Source organism: Pecten maximus, chromosome 16 (genome assembly GCF_902652985.1).
Source record: "Pecten maximus chromosome 16, xPecMax1.1, whole genome shotgun sequence".
In the NCBI taxonomy this organism is placed as follows: domain Eukaryota; kingdom Metazoa; phylum Mollusca; class Bivalvia; order Pectinida; family Pectinidae; genus Pecten; species Pecten maximus.
This window is the reverse complement of record NC_047030.1, coordinates 9,462,716-9,490,244: the sequence shown is the minus strand read 5'-3', so window position 1 is coordinate 9,490,244 and position 27,529 is coordinate 9,462,716. Positions and strand designations below refer to the sequence as shown.

General features: G+C 35.7%; 2 protein-coding genes across 2 annotated transcripts; both read right to left on the bottom strand.

Moving 5' to 3' along the window:
* Positions 1–549: 549 nt before the first annotated feature.
* On the bottom strand, positions 550–9,119 carry LOC117314818. Its single transcript, XM_033868923.1, has 9 exons — positions 8,977–9,119; positions 4,848–5,026; positions 4,523–4,582; positions 3,671–3,855; positions 2,425–2,585; positions 1,977–2,140; positions 1,435–1,470; positions 1,034–1,150; positions 550–813 (listed from the first exon to the last, which is right to left on the bottom strand). Exons 1-9 carry the CDS (start codon positions 9,048–9,050, stop codon positions 623–625), a joined length of 1,167 nt encoding a protein of 388 aa, XP_033724814.1. The 5' UTR covers positions 9,051–9,119; the 3' UTR covers positions 550–622.
* Positions 9,120–9,605: 486 nt separating this feature from the next.
* Positions 9,606–26,853, bottom strand: LOC117314608. Its single transcript, XM_033868675.1, has 23 exons — positions 26,499–26,853; positions 26,251–26,280; positions 25,909–26,108; positions 25,437–25,594; positions 25,021–25,211; positions 22,174–22,215; positions 21,475–21,665; positions 21,074–21,231; positions 20,718–20,893; positions 20,309–20,368; positions 19,803–19,987; positions 17,774–17,937; positions 17,119–17,291; positions 16,311–16,346; positions 15,717–15,833; positions 15,332–15,514; positions 13,600–13,857; positions 12,819–12,848; positions 11,687–11,880; positions 10,958–11,112; positions 10,419–10,618; positions 10,201–10,242; positions 9,606–9,805 (listed from the first exon to the last, which is right to left on the bottom strand). Exons 3-23 carry the CDS (start codon positions 25,987–25,989, stop codon positions 9,606–9,608), a joined length of 2,994 nt encoding a protein of 997 aa, XP_033724566.1. The 5' UTR covers positions 25,990–26,108; positions 26,251–26,280; positions 26,499–26,853.
* Between the last annotated feature and the right edge of the window lie 676 nt (positions 26,854–27,529).

The following is a 27,529-nucleotide window of genomic DNA, read 5'->3' as shown; positions in this document are numbered from 1 at the left end:
ATTATGTACTGATTGCCGGCATTATATTATTGCTTCATATGTGAATGTGAAATGCTGCTACACTATACGATCCTTTCGATAGCAACATCCCGTTGTTGATCATACTCAATTCTCACTAAAATGTAGAAGCATGGATTAAATTAAAACATGGGTTAGTTCACATGATTATTACAAAGCTTGTAGCTGATCTGAGCTTTCTAATACATGTAATTATTACTGGTAATCCAACGTTGAAATTAGCATTTCAAACATTTATTTTTTATCATATGAATATAATTAATGTTGTTAAAACGCGGCTTTGAACGATATTGATGAGATCCGCTTATTTTTAATCGATAAGTATACTGTAAAAGTGGAAATATTCGCGGTGTGGAAATTTTCGCTTATTTCGCTATCAGTAAATCTCCGCGAAATTTTCCACACGCGAATATATTAACACATAAAAATACTAAATATAAAAGATACAAGTTAGCGTAAAAATATCTTGACGGCGCGAAAATATCCACACCGCGAACACTTTGGAAGCTGGCTAAGCGAAAATTTCCACACGCGAAAATATCCACTTTTACAGTAATTGGTCTTGCTATCTGACCGGACGCCAACCAGTCATTATTTTACATAGCTATTTACGTGAACAGATGTCCAGGTTGGTAGGGATACAGAAGAAAGTCTCGTTGCTGTTTCCGATACAGTACACTCCATCCCCAGCAGTTGTTGGGTTGGTGCAGTTTCGTTCTCGTATCTGTGTTCCCTGGGCATAACAAGTGGTACTACAGTCCGACCAAGCCGTCCAAACTGTCCAACCACCATCCACTAAAACACACGCAGCAACATTGAGCAAATATTTAACGATTATATTATAAAACAAAAGATAATACCCGAAAAGAAATATCCTAGCCAAATCTGTGTTTCTTAGAATTTCATATTTTACTAAGGAAAGAAATTATTTTTGTCTATAAATCAAGACTTTCATAATGATGCTTACGCATTTTAATGCAGACAAAACAGGAAACACAATAAAGATGATACGTACAGTTTTGACATTGACCTCCATAATAGTCCCCGACACAAACACATTCGAATCGCGCACCCCAGTCATAGCATGTTCCTCCATTCAGGCAGGTGACCAGTGCGCACATGTTGTCCCGAGCTGTACCAAATCATATAGATAAACGTAAACATGTTTTTCAATACAATTAAGAATGTATACTATGATTATCCTGAAATGCTCAGTTATCGGGCAGAATTCAAAGCCTCATAACTATATACTTATTTTATCTGTATTTTGATAGCATTACCGTGAAGTTGTTACATTAGTTAGGATTCCCCTGTTTGTTAGATATTATCGTTATAGTTTTCATTTTAATTTCAAAGGTTTCGTTTTCATCGTCAACACAACATGTCATATTCAATTATATTATCACTATGACTTACCAATAGAAACCGAAAACACATCGGCCACGGCCATATCTATTGAAATAAAACAAATGTAACAGTCAATTAATTCATCACAAAATTGTTTATGGTTACTGCGGTTAGATATCTGGTCTCATAATGATTCGTTTCACAAAGGAACATTAATGGGGGTTAATCTGCCACTGACAATATATTTGAATGTATTGAACAATAAATTCTAACGGAGGCATTATAAGACACGGTTTTGATAAAATAATCGCCTTAAGTTAAGTTGATTTTCCATAATGAAAATGACTGACGTTCGCCTAGTTTAATATTCCAGACGTGTATTGCATTATTTTAAGTTGCAAGATAGAAGCAAGGATTAACAAGCATGAACATAATTATGTTAACTTTATGCTACACATAACATCAATGCCTGTACGTGTAGATAAATGCTCGCCATTATATCTATTATTTAACCTCGTTTTAGTAAATATTCAAAATGTGTTTTTATTGTACGTAAAAGTTACTGCAAAAGAAAGTTTATTAGTAAGTGCTTAAAACATTATAAGTAATACCATCGTTTGCTTCAGAAAATCCTGCATCGCTGTATAGAGGAAAGGGTCGTGTATCTTTTGAGTCATAGGTGCAAAGACTGCCTTCTATTATTCCAAACCATCCAAAGTTGGCCGCACAGTCTGAGCCGTACGTCTCCTCTATGAAAAAGTATCTGTTGTTATTTCTGTAAAAAAAAATATAAGGATTTACAATAAAACATATCAAAGCACCTGAGCTTAAAAGTATCTAATTTTTTCATTCACTTACACCTGTATAATTACCATATAATGTCATAGCCTTTCAGTGTTTGGATAATAGTTATTCGTACTGGCATTGTCTAATCCTGCATCTCATAGATAGTCCTAAAATGTTTGTCTTCAAGACCATTATATGTATCTCTATCTGTATTTCATATTTGCCCACGAATTCGATACTCGTGGAAGATTTCATTTGTGCTATATGTCATACCCTGCTATAGAACAGTGTAGAACCGACGTGTCTCTGGTCAGATCAACATACGAAGTGTACAATATTCGGTCACAGTTGAGCCATGTAATTTTCGTTGACCCATGTGCATCAAAGACCACGTAGGCTACTTCTTGTCCTCCCACGAAGAAAGAAATCCTCACCTGAAAAGGAAGTAAAACTAGAGCATATATAGAGAAAACTAGTGTAAAACAGGACATTTTAGAGTTTTGAAGTAATCGATGATTAATTGAAATGCTTCAGCTCTTACAATTTTAGTAAAGATGTGATGGATAAAATGTTGTCTTATATATAAGGAATTCTTTAGAAAAACTATTAACCTATTGATAGTAACTATAATAGATGTAATATTCAAACATTTATCAAAAGATCTAGATTGTAGTTGAACGATTTTATCTAAACAACACTTATCGCATATGATGTTGGATTTAAGCAATTTTAGAAGCAACCTAAAATTCAATCAATTTTTGACTTGATATTGCATCGAATGTGACATGTCGACAGTGGCAGGAGACGTTTCCTATCAACCAGTCAGTTAATAAATGCATCCATATAATGGCGTACCGACACACTTCCGAACGTCACCTTCCGGTAATGCGGAATGAAACATCACAAAGAAAGAGGTCGGTTTGTCTGGTACAGCTACATTTACAACATTCCAGTATAAATCACATTGAAACGTACTTTACTAGAACTCTATTCAAAATTGTATGTGGAGTATTGTTTGCATGGAATATCCAGTAATTCGACAGTTTTCTATTTAGACTTTAATTAATATTCCGAAAACAGTTCAGAAACTTTTCAAAGTTTGGATCTTCACAAATATGTCTGAAAATAAGACACCCGTTACCCATCAGTAATCGCATAACATATATTACTTTGATTCTTTCTTCCTAAGCATATATAGTAATAATTTCTCCACGGAGACATTAGCGATTATGGGGTATGATTTAATGGACACAAAATATCTGCTTAATAAAAAAAAACTAATTCTAACTCAAAATCGATAAAACATGGGCAAAAATACTTACCAAAAAGACAGATAAAAGTAAAAAAGAATAAAAAGAACATGTGTTTCGAAAGGGAAAGCAGATGAAGATAACTCTTATTTGTTTTATAACTAATGCGAATTAAATGCTAAACTTTATAGACTCGGAAACAGAATTAGGATAGTGTCCGACCAAGTAGTCTGGTTTCGTTACTCAATGTAATATAAGATGGTACGTACCGCCTGTATGTAGTAGGACGTCCAGCTATCGACAATACTTGATTTGTAAGAATCCGTTCCTGTGGACATGGAGTAGGCCTGGAGGACATATTCATTAAGAGTGTATGTGCCAGACCATAGATTGTATATGCCAGTAGCCGGGGCCACATTTCCCCCATTGGCAACCTTCATCACCGGGAACCATCCTGAGTTAAAGAAACCCACATTAAAACATAAACATTTCTTAGGATTCATACTGTAAACGTGATTATTTTCGCGGGTTGTTAATTTCGCGATTTCAATATGTACACTATACGCGTGGAGGTAATTTTCGCGAGCGATCCACTTTTGCTTGTAGTTCAAGATTACGCAAATTGATATCAAAATAATACGCGTAAATAGCGTAAATGTCCCCCTCGCGTAAATTTCAACGTTTACAGTAACACTTTCTAGATATGCACACATATGCAATCATCCTGGTATTTGAAAAAAAATACAGAAATTAGGCTTTTTGGTTAAATCTATTACGACAATTTGTCTTCTAGATGGTATCTGGCGAATTGGTAGATAAACACATCACCCAGAATATGCTTCATATAACTGAAGTACAATTCCCAATGTAACGTGATAATATGTCAAGCAACCGATAAATTCAAATAACCGCTAAACTATGCATATCACTTCAAACAATTATCATCGGAGAGGAAGCTGTATCACTGTCTTGTAGGTAATTTGCGGTCACGTAAAACGAAACATGGCCAGTATCTGTCAAGAGGACAGTAAACAACAATAATTTCGTTGTCTTCAATTTATTGATAATTTTCTTTCGGGTTTTAGAGAAATTATCTTAACAAAATGTTATCAGTATGCTACCTATTATGAAGATGCCAAGTGTATCGGCATATGGAAAGTTGACGCTGTCCCAGGCTGAACCTAAAAAGAACAGAAAATAAAGATGCACAGAGTATAAATAAGCATTTATCATTTTTATTGATAATGTAACGTTTGTGTTATATCAAATGTATGGTTGCATTATTTGTGCTTCGATCAAAAGTGATTAATAGGTTAATAAAAAGGAAAGCTAAAAATGATAAGAAAAAGAAACCTTGACGGAGGAAATTCTAAAGAATATATGCAAAATGCGGATAAAACATCATTTATTTCAGTATTCCTGCATAATCGATGTTACAATTCGTACCGGATTCTAGTTGAGTGGCTGCCCCAGTGTTGCTGTACAGGAAATAAGGACGAGTTCGGACATTGTTGTCAAAAGAACATGTAGTGCTTCCAGACGCATCATCTAAAACCAACATCCATGCAGTCATAGCTGAACAAGTCCCAGACTGATCTATTACTGCAAAAGTACGGGTCCCATCACTGAAATATCACATTGCCAATTGTTATTAAGCAAAGGAACATATAAATCGAAATTGCTTATGTTGTTCTCATCTTTAAGTGCTTCAAAAGGTAATAAGTACCTTTAGAACTGCATATTCTGAAACAACAAAATTAAACGATATAATTAATGACATACTTTAAGGAAACTACATAATAATTAGAGACATTTCCCGGAGCAAAAAACACTTGAACACTGGCATGTATCCAAATATTAGCCATGTTAGTCACGTGTTTAATATACAAAACCATATAGCCACTGAGTTCCACATGGCCGCACAAAAAAAAGTATATCGACACAATAACATTATATTACACCGAAAAAAACACAAGATATTACCAACTTTTAAAACTATATTCATAGGTAGATGTAATGGTGATAAAATGAAACTGCGCCATATAACTGTTTAATCCTTCACGGACTCGTCAATGATGGTAAGGGTTTTACGTTATCATAGGAGATAATAAAAAAAATGGAAATCGGACAAGAGAAATTTTAGATCTTGAAGGCAAAGTGCAAAAGACCCATGATTTTGATGAATTTCATAACTTTCATAATTGAATTCCCTAGGCCGTTCTGAACCATTATGCTTTACTAGCTACCACTGAAAGCTGTTGAATCCCTTAGGCGATGTGTCAGCAGGCATATTTAGCGATCATGGTCGGGGTACCACCAAATTTCACAGCAGTAGGTCTAAATAGCAAGACATCTCATCTATAGCTACCTCTGTCTTCCGTTCTGGAAAAAATTTAAGGTGTCCAAATGAAGATTGATCATGTTCCTGAAGGATTCCAAAGAGAGCGAGGTACGGGGAGCTGGGGTGGAAACAAGGACACACCGAAAGTGGTCGGTTCGTGATACAGTCAGCCAAGATGAGAGCACACTGGAAGAAAGGACATCGTGGAAAACATCTGTGTTGGTCGACGAGGATTTGAAGTCGACCATTTTCAGCAGTGGAACAAGCAGAAAGAAAATACAGAAGGGAAAGTATTTCAGATCAGAGGAGGAACAACGGTGCAAAATTAGAGCAGTTGAATTGGGACAACAGGTATTCAGATTCGGTGAAATCTTCCAGAGCGCAAGATCACATCGACTGACCTGTTTCAAATGGAACCAGATAGGATATCATTCAAGCTCAGGTCTATGTAGCACACCTTGCTATCATCAGGCAACTTAGATGGTAGATGGTGCCTCTTGGAAGATCCAACTTTTACCATTTGCGGTGGCAGAAGAACAATGGCACACATCCTATCTAACTCTAGAGTGGCTCTCCAGCAGGAGAGATATAAATGGCGAAAGGTGGCTACAGAAGAGGCCAGCGACAGAGCAACAGAAACTGAAACACATTCGATTGAGAGAGCTGAAGAGAAGGGACATCCAAAAGCAACAGCCTGTACCATGAATATTATCAACAAAACATTATCCTGAGATGAAGGCAGACCTCAGGAAACTTCTTGTCTCTCCTGATGTATAGCATACCACACTGAGACCAGACATTGTGATATGGTCGCACCAGCGCTGAAAGGTCATCTTGGTGGAACTGACTGTGCTATTGAAAGAAGCACGTAAGGAAGCACATGAACGGAAAGCTGCCAAATATCATGAGCTTGTAAAGCAGTGTAAACAAAAGGGATGGAGCACATAGCTGTGTCCGGTAGAGGCCGGTGCCAGAGGATTCCCTGAAATCCGCTTCTGAACTGTTACATAAAGTAGGAATGACGGCCGCAAAAAGAAAGTCAGATGTCAAGCAAAGAAGGCATAGAGGGACCACAGAACCAAATCAAAAATAGATTGTGGGTTTTCCCCGTTTGGGCAGAAGATTGAGTAGGAAGGTGAATGCATCGGTGCCTACTGATTGGATATTTAGGTGAAAGAAGTTTCCCAAGTTTTATGTGAGGGCTGGGCAATACATGTAGATGTAAAATATATAGAAAAAAAGTTATTTTTTTCCTAGCCTGTTTTTGTCAGGGGGAGTTAATCAAGTGTGTATTTTGTTGTAAAAGATGAATTTTTGGTGCTGAATTCAATACAAGATGATTTTTTGGTGCTGAATTCAATACAAGATGGTGTATTTTCATCATGGAGGTATTTTGGCAGAATTTAAGGAGGAAATTAGTTTCTGGGATTGTTTATAATGAAAATATGGGCCTGTGTCGAGTGTAAAGGGGGCCATAGACCAGGGTAATACGGAAATATAGTTTGGATTGCAATGGTAGCTACATAAAGCGTGTTTCGTAGTCCCGTGGTGTGTCTGGTTGTTCTGTTGTCACTACCCCGGTTCGAGTTTTGGTGGTTTGTTTGGTAGTTCGCTTGTCCCTAGCCCGGCCCACTGTCCTATGTGTGTGTGTTTTGACTCATTTATATAAATAATTGCTCTTGTCCTAGGTTTTTTTTAGATTAAAGCAAGAAATAAGGGGGTGGGGGAGATAGCATTGAGTTATCTCCCCTTGATCTTCAGGCTATATCGTATCTGTTTATAATTTTCAGTAGTACAATATCAATACTCTTGCATTACCAAAAGACATCTGTCTAGATTCGAAATTCATCAAGATATTTATATTTTAATTAAAACATTGCTTCAATTTTCATGTCTTTTTCTAATAGGAACCTCCATCTCCGGTACCAATAGAAGACTTGATCTACCAGCCCAAGACTTTCAGCCAGTCACTTCCTATTTGGACATCATACCCTATGGTCCTATCCAGTCCAAGAAAAGGTAAATTTGAAAAATGTGTACGATTATAGAGAACATCATGTCGGTTATGGTAAACACGAGGTGAGCTGAACGGGGGACCAAACAACACCAAGCAGTAATTGACCACCACTGCTGTCCCGCCAACCAGAGGAAGTCGTAGAAATAGTGTCGAAACGCCCGATGACGATTGGAAACCACCTGACGACGCTGTCAACAGTAGTCTCCAGGACTCTGTTTCGTTATTTTCTAACCGATGTAGCTACAATTCGTATCTTTTTTTTATTTATAGTTGATGACCTTGTGATGTTTGCAAGATTATTTTATCCAAATACCGCATGTAAAATAATGATCATAAGCATATACATATACATTACACATATGAAATTATTCATAAATAAAACGCTTCATATGGTGGAAGTTTTGAACTTGTACATTTTCGTTTTACTTAGGATAACAGATTTGATAAAAAAAACTGTATTGGTGCGTAATATGATAGTGGAAAGGCATAATTTGTACAAGATGTTTTGGTTTTATTCGTGAATGATAAAAAAAACATGCAAGTAAATATGAGAATCGGGGTGAAGATGGCACCAAAAGAAAAAGAAAAAATGAGGAGTGGGGGGGGGGGGGGGGGGGGGGAGGCTGATTCTTAAGATAAATGTTCCAATAAGGCAGCAAAATTAATGAGGGTCGGTTCATCTGCCCCTTAATAAATGACAGGAATGTAACATTCAGTTCTCTCTGATCCCCTTATAGGCACCTCCTACAAACATCTATGGAGGGACGAATAACTGGTCTTTTTATTTGGGCTCCCGAACGTCCAATCCGCAAGATACTTCAGAGAGCCAATTCTCGATCTGTAGCGGTCAAAATATTAATGCTTATTTTTAACCTTGCATTAAGTCGGAGCCGGTACATTCTTTCCGCGATCCTGCACTGGTTAATAACAGAAAAAAATAACTTCTAATACAACTGGATGAGGTACCATCTAATGTAAAACCCCACATTCCATGTTTATGGTACGATGGATAATTGCATAGACGCAGAAAGACTTCATTATGCTTCTCTCCGACTTTTAGATTCTCTTCTCCTTTTTCCATTTCACGCTTTGTGCCCGGAGGAATAAACACACATTACGAGACATACTTACTGTATGAGAAAGTTTCATTGATAATAGATTATCTTGAAATACTACTTGAGTACTACTCATGAGAAATGACAAAATTGTGTGCTCACCCCGATATACTTGCTGATGTGGCATTGACGAGGCCTCCATATTCCAGAGAATATAAAAAGTTTGCAGGATCCATCCAAGTATTTTTGTTTGTATTGATACCATCAAATACCAAATGGGCTTCCTCTACTCCGGATTTGAAGAACGAGTATTTGACCTAGTATCGTAATATAATAGATTACAACAAAAAAGAGATTATTAACATGCAAAGGATATAGCATGTTCCAAAATCCTAAATCGACAACAGAGGATACCTTCCATGCATTAAAATTCAAATTTAGATTATGCTGTGTCCTCAAAATTGAGCACATAATCTTGACAAATACATCTTTACCCTTTCTCAAGATCAACTATCCCATTTTAAATGTTGGCATAGCACTGTTATGAATATATTATGTTACGCGATGAATTTCACTGATCATAAAAGTGTGGTGTATCGACATTTTACAAGAATTTTACAAAAAAACTGAACTGTTTTACTATTTGGTACCGTCAACTTCATAATTTGTGAAAGCAAAACACCGTTTTCGTTTTTCACATTAAAAAACTGTAAGTATCTTTTATCCATGTAATGATTTGAAGCAGACGCTTCATTGAACATTACAATACAACAACATATTGTCCAACACATTTAACGAACCTGGTCAATGATTGTCCAGTTACTTGACCAGTCCTCAACCACGGCCGATTTGTAGGAGACGGCTGGTGTTTTACTGACCGTCTTGACAGTCTCGTCACCATTATACTCTGTAGTTGTCCCCTCCCAGAGGGTTTCCAGGTTACCGGCAGTCGGAGTGACGCCATCAACGCCCTTGAATACCATATGCCAGTCTAGAAACGTAAGTAACATGATTTGTTCTATGTATTGGTAAACCTAATAGTTTCTAGTGTTACAAAGCTGATTACCATTGTATTATTTTATACGATATGTACGTATCTGTTGGGCTAAAAGTTACAGATAGGTTGCGTACGTAGATAAATCAAAGTTAGCATGAAGGACACCCTAGCAAAAACGATCTGTTAGGCTATGTATCACTAAAATTTTAATTTATCATGAAATTGCGCTGGTAAAATCAATATGCAAACATAGGTTTAATGCACTGTTTAAGGGGCAAACCTGTTAGCCAGATATCAAAATAAATCTCAAATGCGTTCTTATTTCCCAAAAGAACAACTCTGCTTCCACTTTGAAATATTTATTATCATTAGCATTAAATACAAATTACCTTGAACAAATATGCCAAGCGCATCCCCGTAGTCCATGTTTCCTTAAAATATAAAACGTAATAAATGTTGTTACGCACAAACCACATTAACAAAATTAATACTGATTTGTACCTTATACAGTATTGTCGTTATGCATATAGTGAAAGCCTACGCAATGCATATTACTTTACTTACTAAATAAAACCATTTTTAACAACACAGTACATGAATGATCAACCTGCATTCCAGTTTGTCAGTGTGCTTGCTGTTGAGTATGCAATATAGGGCTCCGTCCTAGAACCATCGTACGGAGCCCAGGCATTGCAGCCCGTTGTGGATCCATAGTCTTTGAGGAATACCCATCCTGTTGCGGCACTACACCCACCGTATGATGAACTTACGTAGAAATTGTGTTTAAATGTCGTACTAGCGGTATACCTGCAAATTAATAACAACGACAAAATATTCACGTATAAGCATTCCATAAAGCAATGTAAACCTGTAATGTATGGTAACAGTTTTTATATTTATGTATTATCCAACAATAATTAAGCCACATTTAACATTAAATGTGATGATCACAGATTATGCAGCACTTACATTAACAGGTCCATTATAAATTCAGTCCAACTTATTCTAACAGTGATACTTTCCGGGAAACTAAATTTAAATGAAAATATAGATTCCTTGTGACAACAAAAATCAACAACAGGCTTTACAATGAAATCAGGTTTGCGTTATGTGATTACGATGAACGCAGTCTTATGAAATACTCACTGTATCAGACAATAGTCCTTAGAAACTGTCGTTATGTCTGTGTAACTAGAATATAGAATGTTACTACAATCCATCCATGTGTTCTTGGCTGTCCCTTGTCCATTGTAAACGATATACGCAACTTCTTCGCTATTCTTGTAAACTGAATATCGAACCTAAGGCGGAATGATATAAACAAAATGAATATACAAATAAATATGCTGTTTGAAAAAATCAACGCAATCAGAAATCGCCCGTTTTACGAGAATTAACGTGATTTTATAAAGTATATTTATGAAGCAATTAAAAGAAAGGTAGAAATTCTGTCGCACGTGAAAATATTATCCATGATCTCTCCTCACCCCGAAAGATCATTTATGGGACGATTTTTAACAAATACATTTCGTTGTACATTGAAATATTAAAAACAATAAAGAAATCATTAGGTCCCTATATAGCGTATCTTCTAAGCCAACATATTATGTATTAAAACAATATATTGATTTTATTATAACTATTACTAAATGCGATTTTTTTTTCTTCTCTTGTTTTCGAATTATTTTGTTTCTTCTCTTTTTTTCGAATTATTTTTCTTCTTCTTTTTTTCTTAATTTTTCTTTTCTTTTAAAACATTAGGGTATTTTGTCTTGTTTGTATGGATGCTTTTTCCAAACATAGTCTGAACAACATCGGATATTTTAATGTGCCGGAATATATCCTTATCCATGACTTCAACATTATAATACATACAGCTGAGAAAGTCTTGTTGACACCCCACTCATTCAAAAGGGCGGATTTGTAGATGGAGCCTCCTGATGAGAAATCAGTCATGACGCTCTCTGTGCCATCGTTCAACGTGTCAGATGACAGGTAAAACGAGGCTATGTCAGCATAACCTGTAGGGGGCGCTGTTCCGGAGGGAGCCTTGAACACCAGCCGCCAAGCTGTAGATTATGTATTATATCTACTTTATATATAGACATATACATTCATAGTAGATATATCAATACATAAAAAGGTCAATGATATGCAGTATACTGTTGCTCTATTCATCGTATTAAATATTAAGTAAATTCTACTAGCGACAACTGATATTAAGCGTTTCAATTGAATAAATAATTCCGTACATCGGGTATTTTTGCGTGTATTTATTTTTACGAATTTCCTGACCCTACGAAAGTTTGAAAAAAAATAAACATCGTAAATTTTGCCATAGTCGGTTGTCAATATGTGTTACCTCCCTTTTCTCTGCCTTTTCAACGGAAACAACGACATAGTACCGTATAACATGTATTTTATTATTCAAACAACGAAGTACTTCCCTAGTCTCTACCTATATTCCTAACATGTGATAACGTGATCAAGACTACTTTGCACAGACAGACATATCACAACACGGTGTTCATTAGTCGAAATTGAGCAGTATCATGTATAGTCGGTACATTTGGGTGGGTCATTTCTGAACTATATTCATGTCTGTGTTCTGGATTGAGATGTTTTTTTGTTATAAACAATGGATTCGACAAGTAGCGGAAGACATCGACATTGGAGAAACAACCAAATTAGGTAAACCTTACATGATTTAATATAACCAAACTTTTTGTGTTGGAAGAAAGTCCCTACGTGAAAGAACTCCATGTATAACAATGTCACCTACTTCGGAACTTTAACATATGTATACTTCCTTCAAATATGGTACAGACTACGTAAGATATCCTAAAATTTGTACCCAACAACTTGGAAAACGTGTGTTGATGTGAAAATATTGAGTATTCTTAATCGTCTAAAACAATGAAATCACCATAATTAAAATCGCAAAAATTGCACCTCGCAAAAATACCCCGATATACCATATGTGGTCTGTAAGTTTTGTCATACGTACGGCCCTGGAATGTAGATAATCTCAAAGAATCTGGAAACAAAGAAAAAACATCAGGTATTATGCCCGTTGTATAAGTCTGTACAAAATCCATGGACAGTTTTATACTTATGAGACATTAACGGAGGGACTACTGTCTACGATAAACACATACCTAAGATAGAAGAAACTGGATTTGATCAATATTCAAACTGAAATCTACTTTGTTATGTCTGTACGACAGTTTACACAAACACCCACTTGTGGGGAATGTCGTCGACGTCGTTATAATTATAACTATAACTGGTTTACCTGTTTCTGTATCTATTGTTTAAGCAATGAAGCATGTCAAAATTAACAGTTTACAACTGTATTGGATCTTAGCGAGTGTTTGACTCTGAATTAATGCAGAACTTAGAATCTATACATTGAAGCATATGTGATGATTTATGAAAAAAACAGCATCACATTTTGACGGCTGAGAGATTACACAAAAGAAGGATTTAAGAGAGACACTAAAGCAGAAGCAATAAAACCATGAGAGCACAGCACAATCTGAACAAAAACACATTGTTGGGCGTTAGAACTTGCCACATTGTGTACAGTATGTATATTGGTGTACCCAGTCACATTCATAAGTCTCCCAAAGATCACTGAAATCGTTTGCCTTGCGTAATAACTAGAAGTCTGACCTACATTTGTATATGAATACTAAGAATACTAACAGATTTTCATCAAATGATGCATAACAAATACAAAGGGTGTGACATAAAACTACTTTTGTACAAATGCATATATTACTTACCAACACAGTACATCGTGGCAGAACCGTATTTCGTGACCGAATGTGATGAACACGGGTTTCCGCCGAAAGTAGCGTCATTAAATGTAATGGTGCAGTTTGTGTTTTGTCCCTGACATGCTACTCTGACGTCAGACAGGGGATCTGTATCGTAACACGTGCTGGAGTATCCGTAGAAGGCGCTAGATACAAATATGTAAAGTCCGTCTCTACAGACCATGGTGTAGGATGAATCGACTTGGATGTTTCCGGTGTTGTATGCTGCAATGGAGCAAAATGAGATTGTTTTAATTACTTCCGACATATGTTACGCTACACACAGATAGTGTTCCAGTTTACATTATATTGCAACATTTTTATAGGCAGGTTTTACAAGTCCTACTCTAAGAAGACAAAATCACACACAGATTGTATGTCAGAAACTGTATATAGTTTGTTTATCTTAGGTAAAATAGTTATGGTTTCATATTCAAAATTGGAACAATAATTATTTCTGACAGTTTACATGTGTTTGTCTATATATATATATACATGTACAAATGTATATACATATGTCAAGTAGTAACAACGACAGTACAGACAAGTAAATTGTCGAATTTTCGAGGCAATCTGCCCCTTTATCAAGACACAGGTAAATGACATACGATCACATATAGAAATACAACATGGAACAGTTACACAAATATAGTAGGTATAAACAACAAAAAATATCGTAATGTTGTAAAAATGATCCTCCTCGGCCGATACTTAATTCGCCGAGGGCCTATTATGATTAATAAGGAAACATCTCTTTGGTGGTGTACAGATGCTAAAAGTAAATGAATGAATGAATGAATGAATAAATAAATAAATAATATAACTTAAAGGTTTAACAGAAAAGCATCGCGGGTCGATTCGATGTGATGGCAGCTCGATGTGATGGCAGCTCGATATGTACATTTCGTCCCGCAAAACTCGGCCCAAACAGCGGGTTGCAGTGACAATATCATATTAAAATTAGTTCGTTTAAACGAAATGGAACAAATATTAAAATCATATAGATGTAATTGTGTAGAAAGGTAAAATTTAGGCATTAGAAACCAAACAAAAAGGTGGTCGAAAGATCCTATTATCGTGACGAAAACCGAGTGTCAGGACGATTTTAATATTGAATAAGTTATAAGTTATATTATTTATTTATTTATTCATTCATTCATTCATTTACTTTTAGCATCTGTACACCACCAAAGAGATGTTTCCTTATTAATCATAATAGGCCCTCGGCGAATTAAGTATCGGCCGAGGGGGATCATTTTTACAACATTACGATATTTCTTGTTGTTTATACCTACTATATTTGTGTAACTGTTCCATGTTCTATGTCTATATGTGATCGTATGTAATTTACCTGTGTCTTGATAAAGGGGCAGATTGTCTCGAAAATTCGACAATTTACTTGTATGTACTGTCGTTATTACTACTTGACATATATCTATTTCTAGTAATACGCATCCAACATTTGTTTGTTAGGATCCAGTACCTATATTGGTTTATACCGTCGTTATTACTTACTAGACCCTATACATGTATATATATATATATATATATATATATATCTTTCATAGTGCCATTACACGTTTACGGTATTAGCAGGTGACCGATTTCATTTTTAAAATGCTGAAGCATTTCTACATTTTTATTTCCACAAACAGGTTGCACAAGGGACGTACTCCGTAATGCCTGCATCATAGCCTACCTGAGCACGTGGCCAGGTCTGGAATACAATTCTGTGTTTCTGAAGTGTCCCCGGTACAGCTTTGACCGTTAGGACCGGCTGGTGTGGGATTAGTACATGTCCTTGTCCTACTTTGTGTCCCCCAGGCGTAGCACGTGGTGCTACATGTGTCCCAATTCGTCCAGGTTGTGAAGTTACCGTCGACTGGAAATTCAATGATGCGTAGATAGTTACTTAAATCTATATTCACCAGAAATGATTATGTTAACATAGCATATATTAACTCTCTATAGTGCAACAATTCTAATCATTGTACCGTGGGATCACTCAAATAATGACTGATTTTTTTTTATTTAAGCAGATACAATAAATTTTGGTGAAGAAATTTATAAAATTCGACACATACGATCTGCGCAGTCCAGTCCATAGTAGTCCCCAGCACAGACACATTCATACTTCACACCTCGGTGGTAACACGTGCCGCCATTTTTGCAAGGACTGAAGTCACAGAAATCGTCCATGGCTGCAAGCATATTGTAACAATATAATATATTGTAACGTTCTATAGTAATAATAGAAAAAAACCTAGACATTTAATGTTAAAATATGCGCTTACTCCCTGAAACACCTTGGCTACCCTTTGCAGTTATTGTTTATCACGGTACTAATTTAAAGATTGCAAATATTTTTTTCCCTTTTTATCTTTATTTGTAAACCAGAATATTGTTCAGTCGGCAATCAAAATTAAATAAACCATACAAACATTGTACACACAATACAACAATCAGATGCACAATATTATTAACTCTAATTTATAAACATATCTGTTGGTTACAATATTGATATATTTCTTTACTTAAAACTTTTCTAAAGCATACAGTTTGCAATATTTTGCTACTTGAAATACTTATGATGTTTTCAAACTAACATTCAATGCAAAAGTGATTATTGTACAGATACTTTGTAGAGCCGTATGGGTTCGTTAAGGTAGTCAACTTACCGATGGATATGACAAAAGTATCGGCGACAGCCATATCTGTTAAAATGAGACAAATATATCAACATAATGGCTTTGGCATATTTTCTTTAACGCCCTATTAACAGCCAGGGTCGGAGGAAAGCCGGAGTACCCGGAGAAAAAACAACGGTCTACGATCAGTTCCAGGCAACTGCCCCACCTGGGTTTCGAACTCGCGTCCAAGAGGTGGAGGTAAAACGTACTTGTATGATTTGATATAAGTTAACTAAGTTAACGAGAAACATCGGGTTTCAATTTTATATGAGTGACCGTTTTATAGTCACCTGAGGCATACTATGGAACATATAAACAGTGTAAACAGCATTATCTGTGTCAATAGCATCTAAATTTGTGTATCACACACCCCTGGAAATGAAAGGCTGTAAGAGAATCATTATACTGATGTATTATATCAGTCAATAACTTTCCTGTATACATGTTCCCCATATCCATATATAATTACACTTTGACAGCAGAACTACAATATATAATTCCTGTATAGATTTCCAGTCTGTCAGAACATAACTGACACCCGAATCGTGACTTCTATCCATGCGCATGAAAACAAAATTATTTTGGCGCAACATAGCCATTTACTAATGCACAATATGGATTATTAACCTGTAAATCTCCTTCATTTTATTCGACAATTCAAACCATATCAAAACAGTTAAATGTTTAGATAAACAATCTATTTACAATCAATAGCTGATCTGCCGATACGTTTCAAAGGGTGTCTGAAGACTGGTTCGGTTTTATATCATACATATTTCATGTAGAGTTTACGTACTGACGTTATATTCGTATCTGGCAGGGTCAGTGTCACTGTACATAGCGAACGGTGAAGTATCCGTGTTGTCATAGTTACAGGAAGAACCTTCAAACACTCCTATCCATCCACCCGCTGTGTCACAGCTACTGTAGACGTACTCGACGAAAAACCGCCTACTTTGAGAGGAGTCTCTGTATGGGATACAACATTTGTGTTACTCAATCGATCTATGTAGTTATATTACTTTGAAAGATTTATTATATAAGCAAGTAACACGTATTCTTATTACTTAAAATCACTTATTGTCTTAAATTATTTTGGGAAAGACAACATCAAAAGTAAAAAGAAGGATATCAAACGAAAATTTTGTGGATTCCATGTTCCATGCATCAGAAATTTGCGCAACGTCAATTTAATGTTTGCTGTGTCCGACGTAATAATGAAGCCCTTAGCTACAACTCAATCTATATTTCATAGTAACATGCAGATTATTGATACGTTACAGCCAGAATATGTTATTTACGGAATCGTTATAACCGCACAAATTCAAAAGTTTTGACGGGATTTTCTATTTAAACATTATTTCCGGAACAGAATACGTTGTAAATATATTTTACTGTATAGATATCATATAAATGGATCACCAGTAAATCAAACGAAATAAAAGTTATACCCAGCAATACTACAGTAAACCAGGGAGGATGTCCGTCTGTTGAGGTCCACGTAATTCGTATACAGGATTCTGTCGCAATCAAACCAGGTTGTTTTGTCAGTTCCGTGGGCATCGAAAACTATATAGGCCTGTTCCACACCACTTTTGTACATCGACACACGCACCTGTCGATACGATACAACGACATTTTAATTATCTTAATCACTTATCTGTTGAAAACTTATCCGTTTAAATCACAACAGGGTGATGAAAAACATAACTGTCCAATCAAGTAGATATATAAAACATAAGGGGAAAACAATTATTATCCGGGAAAGCATACATTTAGAATACTAAATGCAAAATCTTGGAATTTCTAATTATTATTTAGGGCATCTTTCAGATAATGACACTATTTTATATCCATGTTGGTGCTTCGTTAAAGCAGGAAGGGTGATGGGAAATGTTATTGCATAATTGTTAGTGTTAAGGTCTTTCGTGGGTAACGAGCAAAGACAAGGACAAGCACAACTTCATTGCTGCAATTACTAGTATACATTGGGCATTAATACAGAAATTTTGAAGACTTTTTACCGAGCAGTTCTCAAATTATGTTACTATAAACATGTGAACCCACTTCAGCTCAAACACAGCAAAGGTTTTTCAAGAATTCTGGTAATATTTCTTCATATTTTTGCTAACTTGATCACTAATTCATGTTAAAAAATGCTTAACATCATGGAAGAGACAAATAATAAAACTTATGTATATCAAAGCAAGTTTTATTGTTATATTTTACATTTATCATATTACTACTGCTCCGAAATCAAATTTTGGGCATTCACTATTTATTTTTGAACAGTTTATAAATGTGTAAAGTATGAGGGGCACTCATATTTGTCTTATTAGATTTTTTGCTATAAGCATAGTACTCATTTTAAACCAAAAAATATAATTTTTTACCGATTATTTTTCCTTCTATAGGTTATAACTTACCACTACCCCCCTTAAAATAAAAAATACGGCAAAAGTCCATTTTTCAATATTTCTCTAAAATAATACATCTATAATAGAATTATTGCATGGAATTATCTAACAGATTAATATTATTGAAAAATACAGAAAAATAAAGAATGTGTGTATATTTGTAAAAAAAACAACAACATGGCAAACATTTTAGTTTTTCTTTATTATTTTTCAATTCCGGAACTTTTGGTCCGGATTCCGCCTTCATTATTAGTTGCCAAATTGTACTTCCAGCAAGCATAAACAAAGATCGTTTTCACATGTTAAAACATTTTGCTGCCGTCTTATAAGAACATTTAGGCATAGATTGCAGTAAGTTAACTCTGTGCATCACTATTTCATACTTCAGATGCAGTTTCTATTATTTTTATCAGCATAAATGTCCTTAAAATATCTTTGAACTGAATGTGCCTCTGGCGACCTAGTTTCCTCGGCTTTTGAATTTTCTTTTCAGACACGAAAATAAAGTAGTTTCAATAGCTAATTGTTACGTTTTTAATATATTTCAATATATCCAATTCCACTACAATAACTCTTCTGAATCACATAAAACACGGGATTCTGGAAATCCAACATGAAAGTTAAGATAGAGACAATATTTATTTCAATTGCCCAGGGGAACTCAAAAACTACTTGTCCCGTGCGTCGGGCAAGTGGATTTTTACACCCCTGGTCACTCCACGATTACATCGTTCTTTTTCTTTCTGCTGCGTTTTGGTTTGGCTGATGCAAAGCGACCGCGTCCGTCTCGACGGTACGCCATCTTTGATTTACTTTCGATTTCGGAAGAGTTCCACAAAGAACGACAACTCAAACGGGGATTCCCCCACATCCGAACAGTGACGGAAATATCCGATCAGTTACGATTCCGTTACCCATGAAAGACCTTAACATAAAAATTCGCCGAAGTAAATCAAAAATACATACGACTGTCATTATTTTCTCTCTGCTTTCGAACCCTCGCACCACAAACATGAACTTAAAAAACATAACTTATACATGTTTTTTTTAATATGAATCTTACCGCCGAGATATAGTAGCTTGTCCAACTATCTACAATGCTAGATTTATAAGTAGCTGTGGAGGCCGCGAACGAATGGGCAGTAGTTGTAAATTCATTCAAAGTATGAGTCCCAGCCCATAAGTTGTAGACACTGGTAGCCGGCGATATACCCTGACCCTTCGCCCACTTCATTACGGGATAAAAACCTAGCACAACAGATAGAAACATAATCTTAATCAGTGAAGAGAAACTCGCCTAATGCAACTTGGATGTAATCGTATAATTAATGCTAATGACAAAAAAATCTTAATGCATTTGATGATGCATATTGACATCACAATGAAAAAATAAATACTTTCGAGAAACCTGAATGATAATATGAATTGTTGTAAAATAAAGCACAATTGATTGTTTTTGCAAAAGGAAGGCAGTTTTGGATTGATATTTTTAGCGCAAATACGTTTCACCATTAATATAAAAGCTTATGGAAATCATGAACTTATCAATAATGTATAAAATAAGCAAACCTTTCACAAAAATCCCAAGAGTATGCGCAGCAGGAAAGCCAGCAGAGTACCACGAACCACCTAAGAATAAAAACAGTAATATATATTCATGTATTTATTTAATAAGGCTTAACTTAGATATATTATTATGCTATGGTCCATGTTATAAAATAATACATATCTATTTTTTAAATGACATCATTTTCTACGTTATAAGATAAAACATATTTCAAAACCAATGGAAATGCTTGTTACAAGTCTGATTATCTTTTAATGCAATTACGGAGTCATAATGGAACAACGTCATCATTAGATATAAAGGAAGTAACAATCGATCATCTTCTGTTCAAATTTTATTTTATCCTTTTTACATTCATTGTCTTTTTATAGATTACTTTATTTGTCTTTCAGATCTTAACCTCATACTTACCTGATTGTGCAAGACTGTCTGTTGTGCTACTGCTATATAAAAAGTAGGGGCGTGTCTGAACATCGTTATCAAAAGAACATTGTGCACTTCCTCCAACGTCCAGGACCATCATCCATGCGTAGAGACCCGCACAGGAACTACTAGTTCGTATAAGCGCAAACTTCCGGTAGGAATCCCTGTATACAAACGTTGATAATGCAAATATATTTTTTATTCAAATAAGACAAAACAATGTCTTTTCAATAATAACATAACGCATATCATTACCAAATGGGAAGACAAACAATTTTTTTTAATGTATGGCGGAAATCGATGCATTATTGAGGAACAAAATCAGATAACAGATTGCATGTTACCCATTTATGCCACTTGTAGTTGGAGTATCAGTTGTGACGTCACTATAACTGGAATATATCTCCTTCCCATCAGCGAACCAGGTGGTCTTAGTAGTCCCCCGTCCATCAAACACAACATAGGCCTTTTCATCTCCGCTCGTGAAATAGGCGTACTTCACCTGTAAAGTGTGTTGATTTGGAAACTTATAATGATTTTGATTGTATTGATATATCAAAGCACTATCTTCATGTATCAGATCTAATTTCACCCGTTAAAACTAAGCCTATGCTGATATGTTTCTATAACGCTATATGCGTAACAAGTCAAAACCTTCATGACCATACATCAGTTCAGAAGATTCAAGATTATCGCTATTATAAAAGGTAGTTGATGGGATTAAGGAACCGTAGATCCAACTCACCATATCGATCATGGTGAAATATCCCTCCCAGTCCTCCACCAGGCTTGATTTCACTGTATCACTGGGCGATGTTGTTATCGTAGTTTTCGTGTTGTCGTTGTCATTTTCCACGGTAGAACCTGTCCATAGAGTGACCAAGGATCCCGCCGCTGGGGTCACACCTTGGACTCCCTTGAATACCATGTGCCATTCTGTAAATCATGATGTAAAGTGATACAGAAGTTGAGAAGCATAGAGAAACATCATACAAGACCTAGTATTTGCACGATTTCGGCTAGTCTTTGAACGTGGACGAGAACACGCTTAAAATTGTTTTGCAATAATTTACAAATATGACTTGAGAATTTATCAAAATGCTTATACAATTCACATAATTACTGGAAACAAGTTTTATTATGTTTGACCTACATCGGTGTGACTCAATAATTTTCTTCAAATGACCCTTTGACGAAGAAATATCCAGGATAATACCGATAAAGAATCTATAACTCCATATCGGTAAAACGAGGAAGGGGAAGTATCTATTTCTATGGAGATCCTTGATGTTCTAGAAGGGTAAGGGTCTTAGGCTTAAATGTCAAACTTCTCGCTCTTTCAGACAACAATAACCGATGGCGTTGCAAAATATATATGCTATTGAACCGCTTGTAGCAAGCAGTGTTCAAGTTTTCATTAATCATAGATAAAATGTATAGTTACCCATGATAAATATAGCCAAGCTGTCGCCGCTGGAAACTGAACCTGTATTGGATAAAAAAATGTATACAAAATGATAAAACCTGAGTAAGAAGAAGGAAAAGTGTATTTAGCAAGCTCAACTAAGCAATGAAACAAATGTTATATGCTGTAATTTAATTATAAAGCTAGTGACAATTTGTACAACACTTAAGCATTGATGTCATTTTTTTTAGTTTCATCGGGGTATGAAACAAATTTTGTTTGCAAACTGTATGAATCCGCTACGCGGATTCTTATAGAAGTTTGCAAACAAAATTTGTTTCATACCCCGACGAAACTAAAAAAAAATGACATCAACGCTTATAATTAATTTTTGAAAATGATTTTCTAATTTAAAACATGTTTTATGTACAATTTTACTGGTTTAAAATGGCATTTTTTTTTCTTAAATCAATACGCAACGTCAATTGTCGTATTGTGACGTCACATTTTTCGCGCCATTCTCGGAATTTCTTTCATAGAAGAATGAAAAGAATTTTTCGACCAATCACATTTGAGTATTCACCATGAAAACAAAGAAAAATTAATTATAGTCATTTAAAGAGACTGAATTGCAGATTTTAAGCGTGAGATCCCAAGGAGTATAACAGTAAAATATCTGACAAGCTGAGGTAAAACTTGTTTTATCTGACAAGCTGAGGTAAAACTTGTAATATCTGACACGCTGAGGTAAAACTTGTTTTATCTGACAAGCTGAGGTAAAACTTGTTATATCTGACAAGCTGAGGTAAAACATGTTATATCTGACAAGCTGAGGTAAAACTTGTAATATCTGACACGCTGAGGTAAAACTTGTAATATCTGACACGCTGAGGTAAAACTTGTAATATCTGACACGCTGAGGTAAAACTTGTAATATCTGACAAGCTGAGGTAAAACTTGTAATATCTGACAAGCTGAGGTAAAACATGTAATATCTGACACGCTGAGGTAAAACTTGTAATATCTGACACGCTGAGGTAAAACTTGTAATATCTGACAAGCTGAGGTAAAACTTGTAATATCTGACAAGCTGAGGTAAAACATGTAATATCTGACACGCTGAGGTAAAACTTGTAATATCTGACAAGCTGAGGTAAAACTTGTAATATCTGACAAGCTGAGGTAAAACATGTTATATCTGACAAGCTGAGCTAAAACATGTTATATCTGACAAGCTGAGGTAAAACATGTTATATCTGACAAGCTGAGGTAAAACTTGTAATATCTGACAAGCTGAGGTAAAACTTGTAATATCTGACACGCTGAGGTAAAACTTGTAATATCTGACAAGCTGAGGTAAAACATGTTATATCTGACAAGCTGAGGTAAAACATGTTATATCTGACAAGCTGAGGTAAAACTTGTAATATCTGACAAGCTGAGGTAAAACTTGTAATATCTGACACGCTGAGGTAAAACTTGTAATATCTGACACGCTGAGGTAAAACTTGTTATATCTGACACGCTGAGGTAAAACTTGTAATATCTGACACGCTGAGGTAAAACTTGTTATATCTGACAAGCTGAGGTAAAACATGTTATATCTGACAAGCTGAGCTAAAACATGTTATATCTGACAAGCTGAGGTAAAACATGTTATATCTGACAAGCTGAGGTAAAACTTGTAATATCTGACAAGCTGAGGTAAAACTTGTAATATCTGACACGCTGAGGTAAAACTTGTAATATCTGACAAGCTGAGGTAAAACATGTTATATCTGACAAGCTGAGGTAAAACATGTTATATCTGACAAGCTGAGGTAAAACTTGTAATATCTGACAAGCTGAGGTAAAACTTGTAATATCTGACACGCTGAGGTAAAACTTGTAATATCTGACAAGCTGAGGTAAAACTTGTAATATCTGACACGCTGAGGTAAAACTTGTAATATCTGACACGCTGAGGTAAAACTTGTTATATCTGACAAGCTGAGGTAAAACTTGTAATATCTGACACGCTGAGGTAAAACTTGTAATATCTGACACGCTGAGGTAAAACTTGTAATATCTGACACGCTGAGGTAAAACTTGTAATATCTGACACGCTGAGGTAAAACTTGTAATATCTGACACGCTGAGGTAAAACATGTAATATCTGACACGCTGAGGTAAAACTTGTAATATCTGACACGCTGAGGTAAAACTTGTAATATCTGACACGCTGAGGTAAAACTTGTAATATCTGACACGCTGAGGCAAAACTTGTAATATCTGACAAGCTGAGGTAAAACTTGTAATATCTGACACGCTGAGGTAAAACATGTAATATCTGACACGCTGAGGTAAAACTTGTAATATCTGACACGCTGAGGTAAAACTTGTAATATCTGACAAGCTGAGGTAAAACTTGTAATATCTGACAAGCTGAGGTAAAACTTGTAATATCTGACAAGCTGAGGTAAAACTTGTAATATCTGACACGCTGAGGTAAAACATGTAATATCTGACACGCTGAGGTAAAACTTGTTATATCTGACACGCTGAGGTAAAACTTGTAATATCTGACAAGCTGAGGTAAAACTTGTAATATCTGACACGCTGAGGTAAAACTTGTAATATCTGACAAGCTGAGGTAAAACTTGTAATATCTGACACGCTGAGGTAAAACTTGTAATATCTGACAAGCTGAGGTAAAACATGTAATATCTGACAAGCTGAGGTAAACTTGTAATATCTGACACGCTGAGGTAAAACTTGTAATATCTGACAAGCTGAGGTAAAACATGAATCTCCCTGAAAGGTCATGTTATCACTTGTTAGTTACGACGAAAATGGGTGTATAGTTCTATACCCACGGATATAGGGATGTATCCTGTTCCTACCTACCAGTATAAAAATTTTGCAGCGTAGTGCCAGTCGAGTACTTTATGTATGGCAGAGTAGTTGAATGCGGATCCCACACAGAACATCCGGCATTAGCGTTGAAATCCTTAAACATTATCCAACCATAGGTTGATGAACATGCGGTACCATAGGCGTTGATGTAGAAGTTTCGTTTGTAACCAGAAGTATACGGTCTGCAACAGATATTCAGTATAAACATTAATGGTGTTTGAAATCAGGTGATCTGTGAATATCTTACATTTTATTTACTTTTTATTATTTCAAAACAATATTTCTAAAACGCAAAAAAAATAAATAAATCAGAATCCTAATTTTTGTTTGGTTGTTATTTTATTAATGAATTGTAAAGTGTCGATATTGGTATAGTTTTCGTTGTGATTGTAACCAGAGATACTAACGAGAATCCACAGTAATTTGGGGTCGAGTAAGATGCTATATCCGTGTAGCTGGACCCAATGATGTTATTACAGTCGAACCAGTCCAGTTTCCCTTTCCCGCGCGCATCAAACACCACGTAGGCTGCCTCCTCTCCGTTTTTGAACACCGACAACCTCACCTACGGGAATGGAAACATCGATCACACGTCAACTTAGCCAAACTATCATGTCAGCAACAGTATCATATATAGTTAAGAATTGATATAAATATAATAACTTGATAAGAAAATGTCCATATTGATAATAATAATCCATTATAACATCAACAAGGATTGTTTATATGACGTTTATATTGCTTTTAAGCTTTTTTTTTTACATCTTTTTTCTTCAAAGCCATCCTATAGTAATTTCTTTTTAATTATGTTTATTTGACTGTAATAAGTGTAAGTTCATTAAACATTAACATATAAAATAGGCAGATATGCTTCCTTACAGCGGATATGGTGATTCCAGACTCCCACTGAAGTAGTTTCGATGATTTAAAGGCACTTCCGCCGGAACTGAAGTCACGCATGACTGACACCGTCCCATCATTGAGAGTACTAGATGAGGTGCTGTCAGCGAAGTGTGAGTAGTAATCATTGTACCCAGATACTGTCGTACCGGCGGGCGCCTTGTACACCAATGTCCAAGCTGAGAGGATGAATTTATGATAAATTAATTAATTACACCATGAACATTAAACATTTATGCAAATATATCATCTAATTACACATGTTTTAATTATTGTTAAAAATACAATAAACTTAAAAGGGACAACTATAAATAAACTTACGTCCACGATGGGTGACTAAATGTGCATCATCTGAAAATAAAAAAATAAAAATATATAACACAAAACTTTGAATAAAAAGTTAAAATCAAAATAAAAGTTTGTCATTAAACGATATAAATATTTGTATAAAACTACTTCGATGAAACAGGGAAATTGATGCCATGTAATAGAGCCACCAGCTACTACAAGGAAACACCGCTTCAAAATGGCAATGGCTACACACGGTGGGATAAACCCAATAAACTTACCCCATCGACGTGAACATGATGTTGTGAATAGAGTGTGTTAGAATCTGAGACTTTGATGTAATGCTTCACAGCTTGATTGGTGTACAATAATATCTCCCCGTGAACAACTATGATTTTGAGTCGGGATCATTGTAGTAGTTAGTGACTATCTCACTTAGCAATATATATGCCATCCAGAGCAATTAGGGTTAAGTGTCTTGCACAAGAACACAACTACGTCAGCACTGACAGGCCTGTTTCTCAGCTTCGAAAGGAAAAACAAACTGACACTGTTAGGGAGCGTCGAACAGTGAACCTCGGATCATAAGCTGAGATTATCGAACTCTATAACAACCTCACAGGTCCCAATGCTCTAACCGACTGTTTATGCGGTCCCTGTGATACTATACCGTATTGTTGGTTATTAGCGGGATATCCAATATCGCTAAATTACACACTAGGGAGAAAATATATACCACTATTAGTATGTGTATTTATAGATTGTACCTCATTTTGACTGCGTATACAGTAATATTGTCGTGAAAAATGACCGAATATACAATGTTATATACTCAATATCTAGATTGGCGACAATGGCAGGTGTAGTCTACTATCACACAGGTATGGGTGCGTAAAATACGTCCTCATACCAGCTTGACTAAGTGTAGACTACCCCGATCGTGGTCTCGCACGGCTGAACATCAACCTCGGGACGAGGTGACATACATTTTGTAAACACCTTCGCTTAGAGAAGTCAGTTCGTCACGTATGTTCACAACGATATGCCTGAGTTGACAAAGAACATTTTCTATGGTAGTCCTTTCAAAATGTCTAGTTGACGTTTCGTAATGTTACAAAGAGACGACGTCATTAATTATATGTTACCGTTTCCCGTGCTTATTAATCCTCTGAGCCTTTTACAATGTGTATATGTCAATTTATTCGCAATCAGAGTTTACTAAGCTGAAGAAGGAAAAAGTGTAAACATACATACATTTATGTATATATACAAACAAAACAATGTTTGATACCGTCGAATTAGATCCGACAAG